The 19,618-nt window shown below is 39.0% G+C and overlaps 1 protein-coding gene across 3 annotated transcripts in view; it reads right to left on the reverse strand.

Moving 5' to 3' along the window:
• Nucleotides 1-19,618, reverse strand: part of adamts6 (ADAM metallopeptidase with thrombospondin type 1 motif, 6) — a 77,165-nt gene that overhangs the window by 37,670 nt on the left and 19,877 nt on the right. For all 3 annotated transcript variants that reach the window (XM_040007316.1, XM_040007315.1, XM_040007317.1), the window contains 4 exons: nt 13,890-14,031; nt 8,720-8,827; nt 5,283-5,428; nt 1,490-1,553 (listed from right to left, as the gene is read on the reverse strand). In XM_040007316.1, the coding sequence (XP_039863250.1) occupies nt 1,490-1,553; nt 5,283-5,428; nt 8,720-8,827; nt 13,890-14,031 (460 nt within the window). The remainder of the gene's footprint in view (nt 1-1,489; nt 1,554-5,282; nt 5,429-8,719; nt 8,828-13,889; nt 14,032-19,618) is intronic.

The raw sequence follows: 19,618 nt of genomic DNA on the forward strand, positions 1-19,618 counted from the left end.
AAATAAAGATTGAATTCAGAGGCTAATGCACATTAAAACTTAAAGTGAAAAAGACAACAAAAGAAGTCAGATAAGAAGACAAAATATAAATAATAAAAGGTAACAGAATTAGCACAAAAATAAAATTGTGAAATATTATGCAAAATAAATGGATTCCTATAGAATGTTAAAACAAAGTTATTATTATTCATCTCAGAGGTTTCTTCCTGTTAAAAGAGTCTTTTTTCTTCCCACTGTTGCCAAGTGCTAAGCAACCTCCTACAATCACTTGCCAACCGGTAAATTGGTAACTTCTGGTTATCATCGGGGTCACTGACAAGTCTTTAGGCGTGGATGATTGGGATTAGCAATCTATTTTACAGCAGCAGCAACCAGTCAAGGAAATACTCATTTAACTGTCCTTAGAGATAACACGTTAAGTTAGATGCTAGTGGGATGGCTCTATGATTGGCATGCTCTTGGTAGTCCACCAGTTTGGTGGAATATTGCAATAATTACTGTGATAAAACCTTGATACTGAAGGTATGCATGGTAATCACAGGATGAATTCTAGTGATTTGGGGGACCATCTGACATCACCAGCACCACCAGTTTTAATTTAGGTAATGAAATATCTCAACATGTATGGCATAAGCACAGATTATGATTAAGACATATGTTTTTTAACTATGCTAAAGAGAAAAGATCCTAATGACTCTGGCAATCATCAGACCTTTTTCCAAGGACTGCTACTACCAGTTTAACTGTTTTGAATAAATAGGCTGTCTGCCATGAAACTTGGCCCACCCATTTATATACTTTTGAGGATAATTTGTGAGTATTTGTCATTGTATCTGCATTTGGCACGCTCTCTCACACACACATGCTTCTTTGGACAAGGTGTGGTTAGTGTGATGAAATAGTGGTTAGGGACATTGCTTGTTTTCCAAAGAAAACACTCAGTGCTTGCTCAGAACTGTTATTTTTAAGACTTGTGGTTAAATGTCTACTAAGGCCCTAACTATTTCAATTTTCACCTAGTGAAAAAGGCCACCTAGAAATAGTTGAACAGAGATCTTAACTTGCAGCCATGTCAAATATTTGGATAAAACATTGCTCCAGACCTCAAAAAAAAAAAAAAGCTTGCTTCTTATAAAATATACCCTGAACTGTCATCATCGTTTGACTCAAGTGAAATGTCACAAACAATAAATGAACTATAAAATGACAGAGGGCGCGAATAAACCCAAAGTCACCAGGGGAATATTGAATCTCTGTCTGTTCATTTTTATCATTGTCTGTCCTACGTTCCAGGAGAAAATATGTCAGAAAGCTTAAAGGCAACGTGATGCTGTGTGCTAGTGTGCAGCCTGTAAAGCCCTTTTCTAAGATAACATGTTCTGGAGGAGAGCTGTGGAAGAGCAAAGAGGTGATCCAACATTTTTTTAAGTCGCTCGCATGCTACTTGGCAGAAAATGAAAGAGGGAGGCAAAGAAATGAAGAAACTCACGTTAGTGTTACAGGATCTGTATCGTTTCCTCTCTCCAAGACAGTACTTGCCTCCTCCAGATGGGCTGAGAGACACAACAGAAATAAATGAGGGATGGGGAAAAGAGACTTTTTACATCAAACCTTATAAAGCGCCGTAAATTATATTCACAAATTCCTCTCAGAGATTATCTTTAGGGCAAACAGTACATAAGAGATTTTTTTTTTCTGATGAAACAGGCGCAAAAAAGTCTCTGCCAGAAAACAAAGAGTGTTTGTGTGTCAGCATTTGCTGCTTTGTTGAGCATCTGTGCCAATGATTCATTCAGGAAATCCAAGCTGTTCTAAGAGCCCTTAAATGTGACATGACATTTCAAGTCTAATGACTCTTAACTCACGCTTTTCCTTCTTCTACTCTTCACTACACATCTACCACATCTCTGAAGGTTTTCTTTTCCTTTCCCTATCATCTCTCTGCTTTTTCTCACCTTCAGAAGCCTCCCTTCCCTTCACTTTATTGCAAAAAAACTGTGAGACAGGCCATGTAATGAATGTGTTAGAGGCTGTGTTTTTTCTGCCTCCCTCCTCTTTGCACTGATGGCTGAGCAGCAGTGATCACCTTACACAGGTGTTCCACATTATGCCTGTGCCTTCACCTCCTCCCCCTTTTCTTCCTTCCCTCTGGTTCACCCTGGCTCTTTTTCTTGCCTTCCCATGACGTGTTTGACGTAATACCTAGTTTCCAAAACAAAGGAATGCGACAATGGTAGAAGGATAAAGATCCCAGATGTCTATTTGCCCGCCAAAGATGCACTGGTCAATGATTAGTCTAGTGAGGACACATGGGAGGTTTTAAAGTAAACCTACGCATCACCATAATCTTTGAAGAAGAGTAAGCTATGTCTTAACTTAACGCACATGTCACATTAACCGAGACTGCGTGAAACTGCACAAGAACAAGGACTAAGAACCTTTACAGTCAGTTGTAATGGCTGCAAAGTATTATCTGAAACAGCTAATATTGGTCTTTGTGGTAATTTCAGGTTACTGACAGTTGCGTTGGTGTATTCCTTTCTTTCCCCATTTCAAATAACATTTGTCCCTGTTGTTCAAATTTAGAAAATGGTAAAGAAGAAATCCAGACTTTCAGCTGAGCCTTGGAAAGCCAGTTACTATGGCTCATATTGCACACTTCTCTACTTAGACTCGCTGTTTTGAGTGCATAAGTGTGTTTCACAGTGACAGTGAAATACACTTATGCACAGTGCACTACGAGTACCCAGATGGTGAACTCATAACAATCAAGAAGTGTGTGGAACAATGTTCACGTCCTGCCATCAACGATCGTCATCTTCAGTATGCAGCAGAATGGAAGGACCACCAAACAATTTTCAACCAATGGTGTCCACCCTAGTCATGGACAGTATGCCAAAAGGACTCTGGGGGTTTTTTTGTTTTGTTTTTTACAGTATGAACTGAAATAAGTGACTAAAACTCATAAACTCAGCAGCCAAATATTTACAAAGGTCCTGGCAGAGGGCCATTTTCCCATAAACTTCCACAGGCCCAGGAGTCTTTTTGGAAGCCCTGTGGTGGCCTTAAAAAAGAAGGCTTATGGCACTTTTGTGATGGCTTCACTTTTTAGAGCCAGAAGCCAAATCTGTATTTTCATACCTACCTTTTATACCTTACTAAGTAAAATTATTTCTTCAAAAGTACTTCATTCATTGATTCAATAGAAGTCTTGACCTACTTAGAACTCTCCTACTGAGTTTGAGACCATTTTTAAAATTTTGGTCGTTATCAGAAAGCGAGATCATCCAAGCTAACGACTTACTGCCAGTAAATGGGTGTGGGGTTACACAAGTTATTGGTCACATCCAAATGGTGACAGTAAAAACATTCATAATGAGGCTAAAAATGGGAATTCCAAAGCCAAAAACATGGTTGAAACCCCAACGTCATCTCCATGGTCAAAACTGATCACAGTACAGCAAAAATGGAACAGTAGATCAATCAATCAATATTTTATTTATATAGCACATTTAAAAAGGACAGTGTCCATCAATGTGCTTCACACAAGGTAGCAAAGCAGATTACAACAAAAGCAACAAAAACAGTTAAAAACAATTAAAACCAGTTATAGTTACAGTTACACAGCACAACTGCAGACCAGGTGGAAGTCCGAACTAATTTGCTTCAAACGCTAGATGGAACAGGTGAGTTTTTAAGCGGGATTTAAACAATTGAATGGAATCTGACATGCGGACATCGATAGGAAGATATTCCAGAGTTTGGGTGCGGCCATTGCAAAAGCTCGGTCCCCTCTGGTCTTTCGTCGCGGCCTTTGTTGCACTAAGAGCAGTTGGTTAGAGGATCTGAGCGCTCTCTTGGGGCTATACGCGTCGAGAAGGTCTGTTAGGAAACTGGGCGCCAGGTTATTTAAAATTTTAAAAGTACACAAAAGGATTTTAAAAATGAGAGAGAGAATTGGAGGCCCATGTACAGAGAATTGCAATAGTCTAGTCTCGAAGTAATGAAGGCATGGATAAGCTTTTCAAGGTCTTTATGTGGAATATAGGGCTTTGCCTTGGAGATTTGATGTAAAAACTCATTTTCACAACTGAGGCAACTTGTTGGTCTAACTTGAGTGAGCTGTCCAGGACCACTCCAAGATTTCTAATGGTATAAGAGAGATGGCTGGCATAGGACCCCAGTGTATTAGTTAGCTGGTCCAGGGGAATGGGACTGTCAAAAACAATAATTTCTGTTTTAATTTCATTTAGAGTTAGAGAGTTTTGTAATAGCCAATCTTTTACTTCCCGCAGACAATTGAACAAAGGCACTAATGAGGACTGGACATCCTGATTCAGGGGGAAGTAGATTTGGATGTCGTCAGCATAGCAGTGAAACGAGATATTATGCTTTTTGAAAATGAGTCCCAAAGGCAGCATGTATAAAGAAAATAACGTAGGATAGATGAACGGATATTATTTCCACACAGAACAAAGGCTGTGTCGGTCAACAATACTTTGAAGTTATTTATGGTTTTGTACATATAAATTCTATTATTTATAGGAATGGTGAATTTAATGTATTATAAAATTACAATTACCACATTAGGTTTGAAGCTGCTTAGCTCAGTAGGGTAATTGGGGGACTTCAAAGCAGAAGGTTGCTTTGTTTATCCATACCTGCTGTAAAATTTATCTTACTAGAAATTCTAACCAGGCATCCAGGCAATGTTGAACACATTACTTGAACCAATGTCACAGTAATGCCCGAGACATCGGTTCAACTTTCATTTTAGAGCCTCGACTCGACGGCAAGAAAAAAAACAACTAATGGTTTTCTGGGCAGTAGAGATGTTTACACGTCCAGCAAATATGCAGCAATCTTCTTAAATATGTTTAATAATGACAAATGTGACTCAGATATTCACCCCTTACATTTGGCTGTCGAGCTGCTAAATCATTATTTGTTCTAAGCAGGTGGAGGATTTTAAAATGAACATTAAAATCACTGTACCACATGTCAGAATATTTACACTTGTCATAAATTAAAAGCGTCATTACCTGTAGCAGTCAACGTATTTTTACTTTAGGTCTAACAGTTTACTTTTCCCACTAAAGAAGCATTTAGCCTTGTGAATATTTCCGACATGACTGCTGTATAATTACTGTAGCTTGACTCGCACTACGACACACATCCGCACAGCCACGCATACACATGCACATCTACACACAAACACACACTTGTAGGCAAGGACCTGGATGTGTGTGTTCAGCTTGCTGTGGCTTACTTTGCCTACTTACGCTGGGCTGTCACAGTGCCTCATGGAGGAGGATACACCGCCCCCACAGGTCCTGCTGCACTCCCCCCAAATGGACCATGGCCCCCAGCCTCCATCCACACTCTGAGGCCAGGTACCAAACGCAACACATTCCCCCTGGTAGCACCACTGGGTGGGGAGAAGCAGAAGTATGCACAGAGTGGAAAACTTTTGTTATTACATATCTTAATAATTTCTTCAGACACACTGACCAGCTTCAAGTTAAAGAGGTCCATTCTCGCTATAACATACAGCTTATTAGAATATTTATATGAATTTATGAGGACACATAATTCAACATATATCTGCATATAGGAAAATACTGGCCGTGCAGTGTCCAACTTTTGAAGATTTCGTCCAATAATTAATTCTCGTGTATCTCGTGACTCTTCTATATTTATTTAATGTTTCCATTATGGGAAGTTATTTCCAAGACAGGTGAGGCAGAGAAAGAGCTGAACTACGTTTCAGGAGTAATCATGTTAATCTGTTCAGAGTTGTGGGGGAAGAGGGGATCAGAGACTTTCCTTTGTCCCTCCAACTGTGTCAGTAGGTTAATAACCCTCTAGAGAACGGTACAGTCAAGGTGAGGGCTAGGCTGAGCTGCTGCGTTCTTTATCTCTACCTCTCATTTAATTTCTGAGATGCTGTCTAAACAAGATTAGCAGTGTGGAGAAAGAGAAATGTGGAGGACCAACTGATACGGGCACAGAACCTCAGCGTTAACTGTAAGTTTATTGGTCAATTTGAACACACAGAAGAAACGCAAAGCTCCCTTCTATTGGTTAATTCCTGACTGTCTCCCCTCCCGTTTCCCTTCCCCCAGTCTCTACCTCTATCTCTGTCTGGTCCTGTTGGAAGGGCCTCTCTCCATTACACGCTGGGTGAGAAATGGCTGACATTCATATTCCTTTGAAGCCGTCCCCAGCAGGGGCAGACAGAGTATGCCACTGGCTCTCCTAAAGCTGCTCCAAAAGCTGTTCTAAAGCCCCCCAGGCTCTACCTGGGGCCCCCTGTGTTGTACAGGACTCTGTCCGTGGGCCCTGGTCCTCAAAGGCTCCACTGAGCTAATGGTAATTATGGGTGACAGCTCGTGACACTCTCCTATTCTTCCCTTTTACCCCTCGGACCATCCGGTGACAATGGTTGCCGTAATCCGTGTTAAAACAGTCTCCCCTAACCTGGCTGGCATCAGCACTCGGCTGATGACCTAAAGCCTGGCCTGCTTACGTCTGTGAGTTTGTGTATGTGTGTGTGGGTGTGTGGTTGCACCAAATGCATGAGTGCACACTAGTGAGGTACCACTAGCTACACACAGAGAAGAGAATAAAAGTGCTTGTTTCACATCACAGGTCACCAGGTATTAAATACAGTATAGCTGCAGTGCTGAAAGGGCAGGTTCACCCAAATTCTAATTTAAAACATATAAACTTCTAGATGTAGCTTGGTCCATCTGGCAGCCTATTTTCACTTGGAAGAAATGTGTATTCCCTGACGGTTGCTGGCTGTCGTTGGGTGAAATCGTTCACTGCAGGCCACTGAACCAAAAACCTCCTTGTGACTGCTTTGGTCACGAGCAGATTGCCGCGGTCACCCATCGTTAACTGACTCATATACAAACACCTGCTAAGTGCAGAGCGTTAGTGAAACTTGAAAAGGTGCAATGCAAAGTGCATAAAATAAAAGTTGCGTTACCTCTGAAACCAGCACATTTCAAAAGGCACAACTGTGAAGGTAAACAGTGTCAGTTTCCAATTTGTATCACACTCCTGACATTTTCACAAACACTTAGAGGCTTAGGTGAGTGTGTGCAGACAAGTTGGCAAATTCCATGCAAACTACGGCTGACAACAGTAACCTCCTGGCGACCAAAGCAATCGCAAACAGGTTTTCAGTCAGACATCATGTACTTCATTGTGACCAATTTCACCCACCTACAGCAAACAGTTGCCACAACTCACTAAGCAGGCAAGCAACTCATAAGTATTTTAACTGTCAATCTCTGGTGACAGGCAACTTGTCTCCAAAGAATTACAGTCAAAATTGGATTTCCCACAATCACTCTCAGACATAGTGGCAAAGGTTTGCAAGTAACTGCAATCTATTTTATAAACGCAGTCAATGTTGTAACCAATCTGAATCAGTCTGTGCTGATGAGCGCAATTCATCTGCGATGTGGCTCTTTCTAATAGAGTCCTTGACTTGACTGGTTACCAGCTGGTTGTATTCTGGTTATATTCCAATATAAAAGGGACAGCTCAGATTGAGCAATATGGAGACAAAGTTGAGATCATTTGGACATGTGCAGAGGATGGATAGTGGATATACTGGACAAAAATGTGGAATATGGAGCTGCCAGGCACGAGGAAAAGAGGAAGACCTCAGAGGAGACTCATGGATGTAGTGAAGTGAAGGAGGACATGCAGAAGTTTAGTGTGCTAGAGGAGGATTCCAGAGATAGAAGCAGATTGTCCATGGTGGTGATCCCAAAAAAGGAGTATGTGAAAACCAAAAGAAGATAAGAGTCAAGTTGCCTAGTGCCTAGGCCATTTGCATTTAAATAACTATCCCACAGTAACTATCACTATATCAGGAGGGATTTCTGAATTTCTGAACTTCCATATCGATGAGCTTCTGGCTATACTGAAAATGCAAGTAGTTAATGTGAATTTCTCTTTAGTTTCAAATTTCTGTGCATGTAGATGGCAAAAGATTTGCAAGAGACTGTAACACATTTATGGCTTCCTTCACTCTTTCTGAAATGGAGGAATTTTAGACTAGTCTTCTTTGCAGAACTGTTTTAATTCAGCTACACTGAAGGGTTTTCAAGCATAAATGACCTGCTAAAGGTTAAACCAAAGCATCTCAATTTAATTTGAGACCAGACATTGGTTAGGCCATTGTAAAACCTGTAGTTCTCTTGTTCTAGATTCATCTTTGACCTACTAGATGAGGATTTTTGGAGTATTATGCTTTGTCCATTTGTGGATAATGCTTCTCATCATGGTTCACTGGACTCCCAAAGCCTTAGAAATGGCTTTGCAATCCATCCCAGAGTGATAGATGTTAATGATTTTCTCTCTTTATTCAGACAGGTTCAATTTAGGTGATTTCTTGATTCATTGGGTCTGGCAGTAATCACAACTAGGTGTGTCTAGTGAAATTGAGCTCAGATTTCCACAAAATGTGGTGAATCGCAGTTAATTAATGATTGAACAAGTTTGGGCAATTACTTTTTCACACAGGGTTGGAGGTTGTTTTTTTTTTTTAATCTCTTTTTCTTTCCTGTTAATAAATGAGATCATCATTTAAAAATAGAATGTTGGTATTTATTTGAGTCATCTTCTTCTAATATTAAAAATTGTGTATCTGGAAAAAAACTTTAACCTTTAAATGTCTGAGAAACACTAGATGACTTACCCCTTTTTCAATGTTGCCTGTCTGGCACAGGGTCCCCTCTGCAGCAGGAATACTGTTAGTTACACAACGGTTGCTTTTGCTAAGGCACCAGAGCTCTCTACACACTTCCTAGGAAAGAAGGCAAAAGCAAGTTGGTCAGAATAAATCAATTCAGCAAGCTGGGGGTGGATTTGTTAAATAAGGCTAAAAATGATTTATCAGTGGCCTTTTACTGGTTTTCCTTTTAGTATTTTTTGTGCAGTCTGACAGCTGTGAGAACAACAAAAAAAGAATGGCATGGAAATGTGTCTATAAATCCATACAATTCCAGATCAAATCAGAGGATCAGAGATGATGAGACCACATCAAGACTGCTATCTTCAAGAGCCCATATGCTTTGGATCATAGTGTATTTTGAGCAACATGCTAAGGGTCACTGCGTGTTTTTAATGCTCTCTTATGAGAAATGAAGAGTCAGCTAGATCAACACCATGACTAACGTTTGCTCATGTTCATCTCAGGACCACATGGGACCGTGACATCAGTTCAAGAAATCCAACTTTGGCTTCTTAGGGGAAATAAAGAGTGAGCAATAGGCCTCCCAAGTCTTAGATAAAGATGGCTTGTAGCCTAACAAATATCCTTAGTATTACTGATTTGTCTGCGTAAACATCATCACTCTTCAGTACAGAACGGAGAAACCATTTAGATTATTGAAAGAGAAGAAATACACTGTTAAGTTGCCCCCAAATAAATAACTGGATAAAGTGAGCACATGATGTGCTGCACAACCAAGACTGGATTTCCTGTTTAAGTAAACTGGGTTGCCTAAAGTCTTAACTTCAAAGGTTTTTATAACACAACTGAGTAGAGCAGAAGAGCAAGCTCATGAAAAAGAATAACGAGCCAACACGTAGATTCTGAGCCCAAAGGTCAGTAAATATCCCACAGCTCTTCAGCTCCTTGAGCCTATCCAGATTCAATAATGCAGCTAACTGCCAGTCTCTGGTTGCACCGACTCCCCTATGCCAGCTGGTTTTAATATGCCACCCCTACTGCTCCAGTCACTATCTCAGCCATGGTAAAAGGTCACTGACCGGGCCTCAACAAACATGGATGCGGGGCTGATAGATTTATGTCAGACGAGAACAAGCTGGTGATAAAAAGCGGTCAGAGACACTCAGTAAGAGCCCCACTAATATCAAAAGATTGTTTGTTTTTCATATGTTTCATAAATTTTATGACAACCCTTGGTTCAAGGATTTTTATAATCTATAAATTAAGCCTAACCCCCTGAAGGCATTGTGGTCCTTAACCCTGGGAGGCATATAGACATATATATATATATTGTGAACTGTTGAAGTACAGTGATTTTGTATATACAACTCCCTTCTTAGATTGTCTGAAGTGACTTCATCTTGTCCATGTTTCCAGATTTGTAAATAGGATAGAATTAAAGTGGTTGTATACAGTAATATAATGATATACCATTCAAACAATTCAAAACAAACATCAACCTCCAAAATAATCACAAGTTTTAATCTTACCTCTCCAAAACTGTGTGAGCAAAACCAGACAAGTTTAAGCATCATAAAGAATTTTCTTAAAATTAGGAATACCTAATAAGCTGTTTGTTCATATATACTGTATACATGATCCGCATGTGGTGTATGGAAGCAGTGCATTTTTCTGGCTGCTTCTTACTAAGTCAGTGTCACAACTTTTGTCAGTGATAGCTGCCCTGTGCTGTTCTTGTGTTTTGCTGCCGCTCTTCCCAGCTCTGACTCATATATGCACATGCAAAGGTGGAAAGATCCCAAAACTGAGGCAATTCCTGAAAATGGAAATATCAGTTTCTTTTGATATTGTTGAGCCTCTGTGAATCATGACACAAGAATTGCCTGAGGATAGATACGAAGTAATAGCATTTTCAAAGCTTTTTCCAAACATGGGACAAAAGAAGCAAACCAAAAACTTGAGGAAAATAGTAAAAGCTAGCATTTTACAGGCATGCTAGACTACCTGGAGACAGCAACATTTTGAGCATGGTCACATGCTAACAACAACAACAACAATGTACATACAATAGCTTAGCTTTGCGTAGCAAAAAAATCTTGAGATAACAAAAGACCTTGAAATTTGTCTCTTGGTACAAATATCAATGAATATCTGAGGTTTTTTTTTAAGATATTTCAAACTGGACCATAGTGGTTTCCCCAGACAACTATCAGTGCCATCCTTACAGCCATGTAGCTAAAATGATTTAAAATAGTTTGGGACTGTTGGTTTTTGATATTGCTGGTCATAGAAAATGTTATGCCTTTTAAACCTAAGCAAGTTTGTTGAAGCAGGCACCAGGTCACAAGAAGGAAGCCAAACATATCGCTTGGGTAAAATCCCAAATAGTATGTCGTGGAAACGTTTGGTACATTCTGGGTAAGAATTGGCTTAAGAAACCAGATTCTTCCATTTATTAAAGCTTTGATCTTTTTTTTGTGGTTACATCCATCCTCTCACTGAGGGCATCGATTTCAAAGTATGAAATAAATCTGATCGTCAGACGAAAAACTCCAATCGAGCTCTGATAAATCAGCGCCGGAATTCCACGCTTTCATAAATGGGTGTCTTTCTTGGCAATCTAAAACCACAATTATGAGCTTAGGAGCCAAAATAACTGAGCGTTGATTTGGGCCTTGTTGTAATCTTCTGTCAGATATTTCTTTCAATGAAAAGAAATAACTCTGATCTCAACTAATCTCTGTCCTCTCTTCCATCATGTGCCCAATTTTCTATGTGATGCAGAGCAATATTACATTACTGTCCATTAGATATCAGAGGAATCTTTCAGCTGCTTATTTAAATGTGTGGTTGGTTCTTGTCTTTCACTGCCTGTGTCGCCTTGATATTAATAAAAGTATTGTCTTCCTCTTCACCCCCTTTTAATCTAAATGAGGAAATAATGAAAAAATGAGTTTTTCTCTTACTTTTTTTTTTTTTAACTTAACACTTAAGTGTTAACCACACTCAAAGGCATGGTAAGACACAATATGGTTAGTAAACTGGGATGATGAAGTACATTTGTACATTTTCACACACTCATTTAACCCTCTGCAGGAGTTTCCTCAGGACCTTAGACTAAATCAGTCTGTTTTTACCACAGGGAGCAGGGTTTAAATGAAGTTCTGTGTTCCATTCTATTTATCTATTTTCCAGTTTCAGTGCCCAGGTTGGAAAGCTGTAAACCACAATCAGAGGCAGCAGGACTGAAAACCCACCCGTGCTAACTGTTGTTGCAGTTGTCTGTCATTTGCTTTACATAGCGCAATCTTTGCTGCAAAATCTTCTGCATTACAACCACCTAATGCACTGGAGTCCGGAGTATGTCAGTGGACTCATTTGGTCCAATGAAAATGACCAACCATCTCAAACAACTTTTTTATTTCCTTGTGAAAGTGTAATTTGGTTACTTAGTAGTTTCAGTGTCCAGATAAATTAGATAGTTATTAAAAATAAGAGTGTGTAGGGATATATTGCATGTTTTTTTATATTGCAGTTAAAAGAAATCAAGATGTCAAGAAAACCAATAAGTGCTAAAGAGATTGGCATTTCTGCATTTACTTTTCAGACAGCTCAGCCCTTTCCAGATGGGGATATAATATGGGGGCTATAAGGTCAGATAACAAATGTGCAGTACAATTCTACAGACCTGATGGAAAGTTATTGACATCACAGGTCCATTTTGACAAATCGCCAACATGGAAAGACATGTTACAGTAGGATACTAGCACTTCCTGTTCGCACTGTAGCCACATAAAAGGTTTTAACAATGATAATTACACAACATTAAATTCTGAAGGACTTTTTTCTTAGTTATCTTTAATTACTTGTTCTACAAATTTTTTAACTTTCTTGTTCTACAAAATCTTTAACTTTAAGTGATCCCTTGAGAGTCTAAAATCTGAAGATGCTCAGGTTTACTATGACAGAGCAGTCATGTACTGTTAGTTACACAACAGTTGCTTTTGCTAAGGCACATCCTAGGAAAGAGGGCAAAAGCAAGTTGGTCAGAATAAATTAATTCAGCAGGCTGAGGGTGGATTTGTTAAATAGAGGCAAAAATGATTTATCAGTTGCTCTTTGCTGGTTTTTCTTTGAGTGTTTTTCTTGGTGTTGTCTAACAGCTGTGAGAACAAGAGAAAAGAAGGCAAATGACATGAAAATGTGTCTATAAATCTACACAATTCCAGATCAAATCAGAGGATCAGAGCTGACGAGACAACAATGAGACTGCAAGCTTTAAGACCCCATATGCTTTGCATCATAGTGTGAATCCAATGATTATATTCATTCTTAATGGACACTGAAGATCACACCAATATATGCATAATATTTCTATGTACAATACTAAGCAAAACGTCTTGAGTCACCCATCTTTATTTCTTCTGTTTCTTTTTTCCTCTTTCTTTGTTTCCCTTCTTTATTTCTTCTATTTTCCTTCCAGGGAGCCGACTGGCTTGTAATATTTTTTAAAAAGGTCTTGAGCAATAATTCTTCAGTTGTCTTCCAGTGTCCTTTTTTTCTTCATTTAGACATTGGTTGCTTTTTCACTCATTTTTGAATCATTCAAGCATAAACAGCCTCCTGATTCAAGGGATGAACAGTTGCTGTGTCTACACATAACAGAAAACTTAGGAGAGAGATACAGCAGTCTGCTGCTGTGTTAAAACCCGATGGAGGCTCTGTCATGGTCTGGGTGTACATTTCAGGGAATTATGTTTATTTCTTGTCAACATTGTTAGAATTCTAAATACAGAAAAAGGTGGTTAGAGCAAATATCGACTTTCTAGCTCATTAGAATTCTACAAACTGTGTTTTTTACCTTATATTACATTTCTATGTACGTTTGCACATTTAATAAATTACTGTGCCTGTTTCTAATTACTGCAAATATTCAAGGGGTTGTTTATATCCTTATTCCACTTTGAAAGTAAAGTCTAGCAATGTTTGGGTATTGTACCTACTGTAATATATATATATTTCACTGTGAACTCTGCGTTCCAAAACTTGCGCTTGGGAACTAGAAAATTTTATTTTAACTGCCCTAGACATAATATAGGAGAGAGATCCCATTTTCTCAGTGTAAAGAGGAAGAATCAGGAGGAGAGTAGTCTGAAAGATGCTGGTTTCTTACCCCATACTTGCACTGGCGTGAAGAGGTTCCATACTGGAAGCGACACTGCTCATCTGCATCATACACCTGCCCCGGGGCCACTGTTGGGTACAGGAAGTCTCGTTTCAGAGGTTCATTGTCCAGACACGTCCCCCGACCTGAGCTGTCAAAAAAACAAACCTACAATAGGATTGTTTCTTACACAAAGAAACCTTTCTACACTTGCATAATAGCAGAGTTAGAGATGCCAAGACCAGAACAATTAGAGTCAATCCCCTCTGAGACCTTTGCTAGTTTTCTGTGACTCCTTTAATTTTAGTACCAAACTACTGTTATAGGACGCTTTGACAAAGATCTGAAAAGTCATGTAATTAATGCTGATATTAGACATCAATGCCTCTTCATCAAATGAAGTGTTGAAGCACAAGCAGACATTTTACCCAAGGCAATAGGGTGCAGGCTGTCAGCCTAGAATGGCCAGCCCTCCCTGATTATATGGCTACGTGCTCCACTATTGTGTGTATGACTCCTTAGACTGAGCCCACCGACTGCCAATTAAATGACAGTTGAGGAAAATAAAGAAAGAAATCTGGAGTTAGATTTGGATCTTATGTCCAGACCTAGGATTGTTTAGTCTGTTTTGTCAAATAAAAATATGTACAACATGTACACCACCAAAACCAGACACACACACACACACACACACACACACACCAATTTCGTATTCTAGGAGTTAAAACAATGAAAATACTTTTACCAGCACAGACACTTGCTGCCATGAGGTTATAACTGTTTTTTTTTTTATAAGAGACTACATCCACTGGTCTTCCCTGAGTCAGAGGATTATCTCGAGGCAAAGTATTACCATGACTGTTTACTATAAGAACTATGTGTTCCTTCCAGATGTGGCAGCTGTAGCATGCAATGGAATGCTTCTCATCCCTTTAAAGGCAAAGTGGGCTTGGTGACAACAACGATGTAAGTGCTACACATTATGACTGATCAAACTACAACTTGGGCCCAGAATGAAAATGAGGGGAAGAGGGGAAGAGTCAACAATAATATTAAGATAAATTAAATACCCGGATATGATTAGCACAACACAAAATTTATCATTTCAGATGGTAATTTGGTTTTCAAGAATAAATTTCTCCAGTTATTTTTGTAGACAGCATTTTGACTTTATGTAAAAATCATCATAAAAACTCATTTAATTGACTTTCACATTGTAACTACCTGTCTAAGCTCACAAACAGACTCCTGGTGCTTGAACAAGAATGCATAAACAAAATATATTATATATATATATATAATCTTTGTTTACATACCAAATAGAACTTTTCACCTTTTTCAGCGCTGAAGACCAAGAAGAGCAAGTCATCCTTCTTTTCTTTTTTCTAATATTTTCTATCTTTCTCTTCCCTTTCTTGCATTTTTAATGCTCTATTCTCTGTTACTGAAAAGAATAATGTTTTTTCTTTACTCTTGTCCCTCGGAGGACCCTCTCATCACAGGCAGAGGCAGAAAAGCCAGACTATGAGGCCCCCAGACACCCTGTGTACTAAGGGCAAGCCTCAGTATTTATTAGTTTGGAGAGAGACAAAATAGTCAAAGTTTAAACATAGAGACTATTATTTGACATCGTTGCAAAGGCTTCCTGTCCAGTGGATTTAGCCAAATTCATTATGCTGAGCGGAAACGTCTTCTAACAAGCAGGAACTTCAACTATCCCTGTACTCTGGGACTAGTCATTCACGAAGATATTAAGCCTGCTGAGTGGATCCAATAAGTTGTGAGGCAGCAGTATGTTTAAATCAGTATAACCTAACAATTATTAACAAAAGGTACAAGTTTAATATGAAATTCATTGCAGTATGTGGTCTCGGAGAGTTTAATGAAGCCAAACTGCTTTCCTTTTAACATTTAGAACAAACTGGCACGCAAACTCTGGAGAATAAACTATGACTGAACTGTGAGCGCATTCATAAACCATTCGTAAAAAACCCAAACAAAGCACCACATATTGCTCGAGCAAGATGGTGAATCTAGGCCAATACCACAGCCAAAGTTGTTTACTTGGCAGGGAGATGCATGTGCAATATCCAAAATTCTGATTGAGGGGGAGAAAGGGAGGATAATTTGAGTTTACAGACAAAACACTTTTGTAAAAGCAAAAGGCAATAAAACTAAAACCTAAAACGCAGATTGATACAAATATGCATATAATATAAGTTAGGCAATAGTCTATTCTGCTCAAAGGTGAAGTAATAAAAGCTTTGTCTCTTTGGGGTACTTCTTTTTTTTTTTTTTTTTTTTAAATAGTGATTCTCAGATACACGAGCCAGAAATCGTCAGGAACCCGGCAGCGCAGAGTAGAAGCAGCTCTTTGTGTCCCATTTGGAAGCTGGCATTTAATACTGTCATCTCTGTCACAAGTGCTGTTCACTACCCTCCTCTAACAGCTTTCAGCCGGAAACATCATCTGACAACCACAGCAGCTATTATCCGCTTTCTTGGAGGGCCTCGCTAACTAAACATGAATACACAAACAGAGGAACACACAGACACACCGCAGACTTGTAACCAATACTTCACCACAAGGTTGCAGTTATGAATTTGCTCTCATGGTCTTAATACTGAGAAATGAAGCTGAACTGCAGAGAAAAAAAAAGTGTGGTGTCTATGACTGCAAAGAAAAGCTGTTAGTACTGAAACATTTACGGCCCTTTTGGTTTCATTACAGGAACAGACTTAAAATGGACTTTTAATCTTCACATGGACCTTAAATTGGAGGCTTTTTCTTATTTTCTGTCAAATGTACAGTACTATGCAAAAGTCTTGAGTCACATCTCCTTTCTTCATATTTTGCTAGTAAAATGGGGAAAAGGTGAAGCAATTTATTGAAAACAATTGCAAACAAAAATTAAATATAGTATTTAGGAAAAATCTAAAAGTTTATAAGTCTCTCTTAGGAGTTTGCCTGAGAGAGTGTGTTTTCTTATGAACATCTTCTGGACAGCCACCCTTCCATTGAAACCATTTCAGCAAACACTAGAGGGGTCAGATGCATCTCTTAGGTCCTGTGTCAAGTCTTTTACGTGTCAGTCAGTTACATGGACTAGACTGAAAATAAGTGAAAAAGCAGCCAGCTGGAGAATGATTGCTCAAGACAACTCACAAATGGAAGCAAAAGACAAAGAAATGACAAGTGACTCAAGACTCTTGCACAGTACTGAATACTGCAACAATAACAGATTTGCATCGGAAACATTGCTGAAATTTCAATCAACAAGGTCAGCATGTTTGTGCAATTAAGCAGCATCATAAAGACAGGATATATCCAATATGATTATCTCAAACATACAGCAATAAAGACATAAACATAAAAGACATAATTTTCTGTTTCTAAACTCTGAGGTTATTGTACTCTGCTTTGAAAATATTGGAAATATGGTATCTAACCAGATTCTTACTTTGGACGGCAATACCTTGCCATCCAGTAACACTGTGAGGAACCTTGGAGTCATTTTTGATCAGGACATGTCCTTCAATGTACATATTAAACAAATATGTAGGACTGCTTTCTTACATTTGTGCAATATCTCAAAATAAGAAATATCCTGTCACAGAGTGACGCTGAAAAACTAATTCATGCATTTATTACTTCTAGGCTTCTTCTAGGCTATATTTCTCCTATATTTGCTTCCCTTCAGTGGCTCCCTATTAAATCCAGAATTGAATTCAAAATCCTGCTCCTCACATACAAGGCCTTGAATAATCAGGCCCCATCTTATCTTAATGATCTTGTAGTACCATATCACCCCATTAGAGCACTTCGCTCTCACACTGCAGGCTTACTTGTTGTTCCTAGAGTATTTAAGTAGTAGAATGGGAATCAGAGCCTTCAGTTTTCAGGCCCCTCTTCTGTGGAATTAGGCTTAAAACGTTCCTTTTTGCTAAAGCATACAGTTAGGGCTGGATCAGGTGACCTTGAATCCTCCCTTAGTTATGCTGCAATAGACATAGGCTGCTGGGAGATTCCCATGATGCATTGAGAATTTCTTCTTCAGTCACCTTTCTCACTCACTATGTGTTAATAGACCTCTCTGCATTGAATCATACTTGTCTGGCTCTTATCTGTCTCTCTTCCACAGCATGTCTTTTATCCTGTCTTCCTCCCCTCTCCACAACCGGTCGCAGCAGATGGCCGCCCCTCCCTGAGCCTGGTTCTGCCGGAGGTTTCTTCCTGTTAAAAGGGAGTTTTTCCCTTCCCACTGTCGCCAAAGTGCTTGCTCATAGGGGGTCATATGATTGTTGGTTTTACTCTGTATGTATTATTGTAGGGTCTACCTTACAATGTAAAGCGCCTTGAGATGACTGTTGTTGTGATTTGGTGTTGTGTAAATAAAACTGAATTGAATTGAGTTGAAATATACAAACCTGTTTACAAACGGCAACCAATCAAAAGAAGTATAGCTTAAAGGGAATGTAACTACAAAAGCTTTTTTCAGAGAGTACATAAACTAAAGGGCAACACCCCGGGCTAATATGAGATAAATAAGGATTACTTAATCCTGAATAGTATCTAAAGAATAAAAATAGGGAGTTGAAAATTAGCATAACAGGCCCATTTTTCAAAAATGATCTCTATTATCTAGGGTAAACTAAAAACAAACAAACATACTAATGTTTTAATGTTTTTCTGTGTTGTTATCTCAAGTCAGATGAAGCATTTAAAAAAAAAATCAGCATAAAAATGAATTTGCACATAAACCAAACAATAAACCAGACAGCAGAAGCACCAGATACAACGTTTCTTAGTGTTAGAACTAAAAGGTAAAAATACCCTGACCTCTTGCTCGCTGTCTAAGGCAGGTGACATTGCAGAGATAATGTTACCAGCTATGGACAAGGTAGTTTATAAGGTATAGACTTACTTAGGTTCAGGGAGGGGCACAGAGGGGAAAAGACAAAAGAGGAAAGAGGAGAAACGAGACACCACAAACAGACAGGACAAAACAGACTACGGGGGACAGCAAACAAAGGTTAGTGGCATTGGAAGTGAAAAGAAGTCATTGAAGAAGAAATGCTCAGGGTGTTGTGAGTTCCACTGCAGTTTTAGCCAACAGAGGTATAACTAAGGGATGATTTAGGGTCACCTGTTCTAAAGGTAGTAGCTTTTAAAAAATAAATAAATAATCTTAAATGTAGAGGTGGTGTACGTCTGCTGAATGCAAACTGGTAGCTGGTTCCACAAGACAGTGGCCTGATAGTCACCACCCATTCTACTTTTGGAAATGCTTATAACTACAATTAAGCCAGCACTCTGAGAGGAAAGTGGTCTATTGAGATAACACAATACAATAAGGTGTTTATGATGGATCCTGATTTTCTACATCTTGTACCTGAGGAGAAGGATTATAAATGAATAAAATGCTGCTGTATGAATCTAAATATCCATCAGAATAAACCCTGTCGACTAATTGTTTATGGGAGTATAAGATAAAACAACATAAACAGCAAAGCAACACATCAGATTAGATTAGAAATCATTCATAACCTTTGGCCCATTTTATACTTTCCTCCATTGTTGTCAGTTTCTTTCCTGTTTCCGTGGTGGTCTTGTGCTACTAGCTCTGCACGGTCAGCACTATTCCATTTTTGCAAACAAGCACTTTGAGTTTCGCAATTTTTTTGTGCAGCAATAAAGCTACATGAGAATCTTATCAATCCCACAAATGCTACAAAGT

The sequence above is a fragment of the Simochromis diagramma genome, unplaced genomic scaffold, assembly GCF_900408965.1.
Source record: "Simochromis diagramma unplaced genomic scaffold, fSimDia1.1 OVJJ01000682.1, whole genome shotgun sequence".
Lineage (NCBI taxonomy): Eukaryota > Metazoa > Chordata > Actinopteri > Cichliformes > Cichlidae > Simochromis > Simochromis diagramma.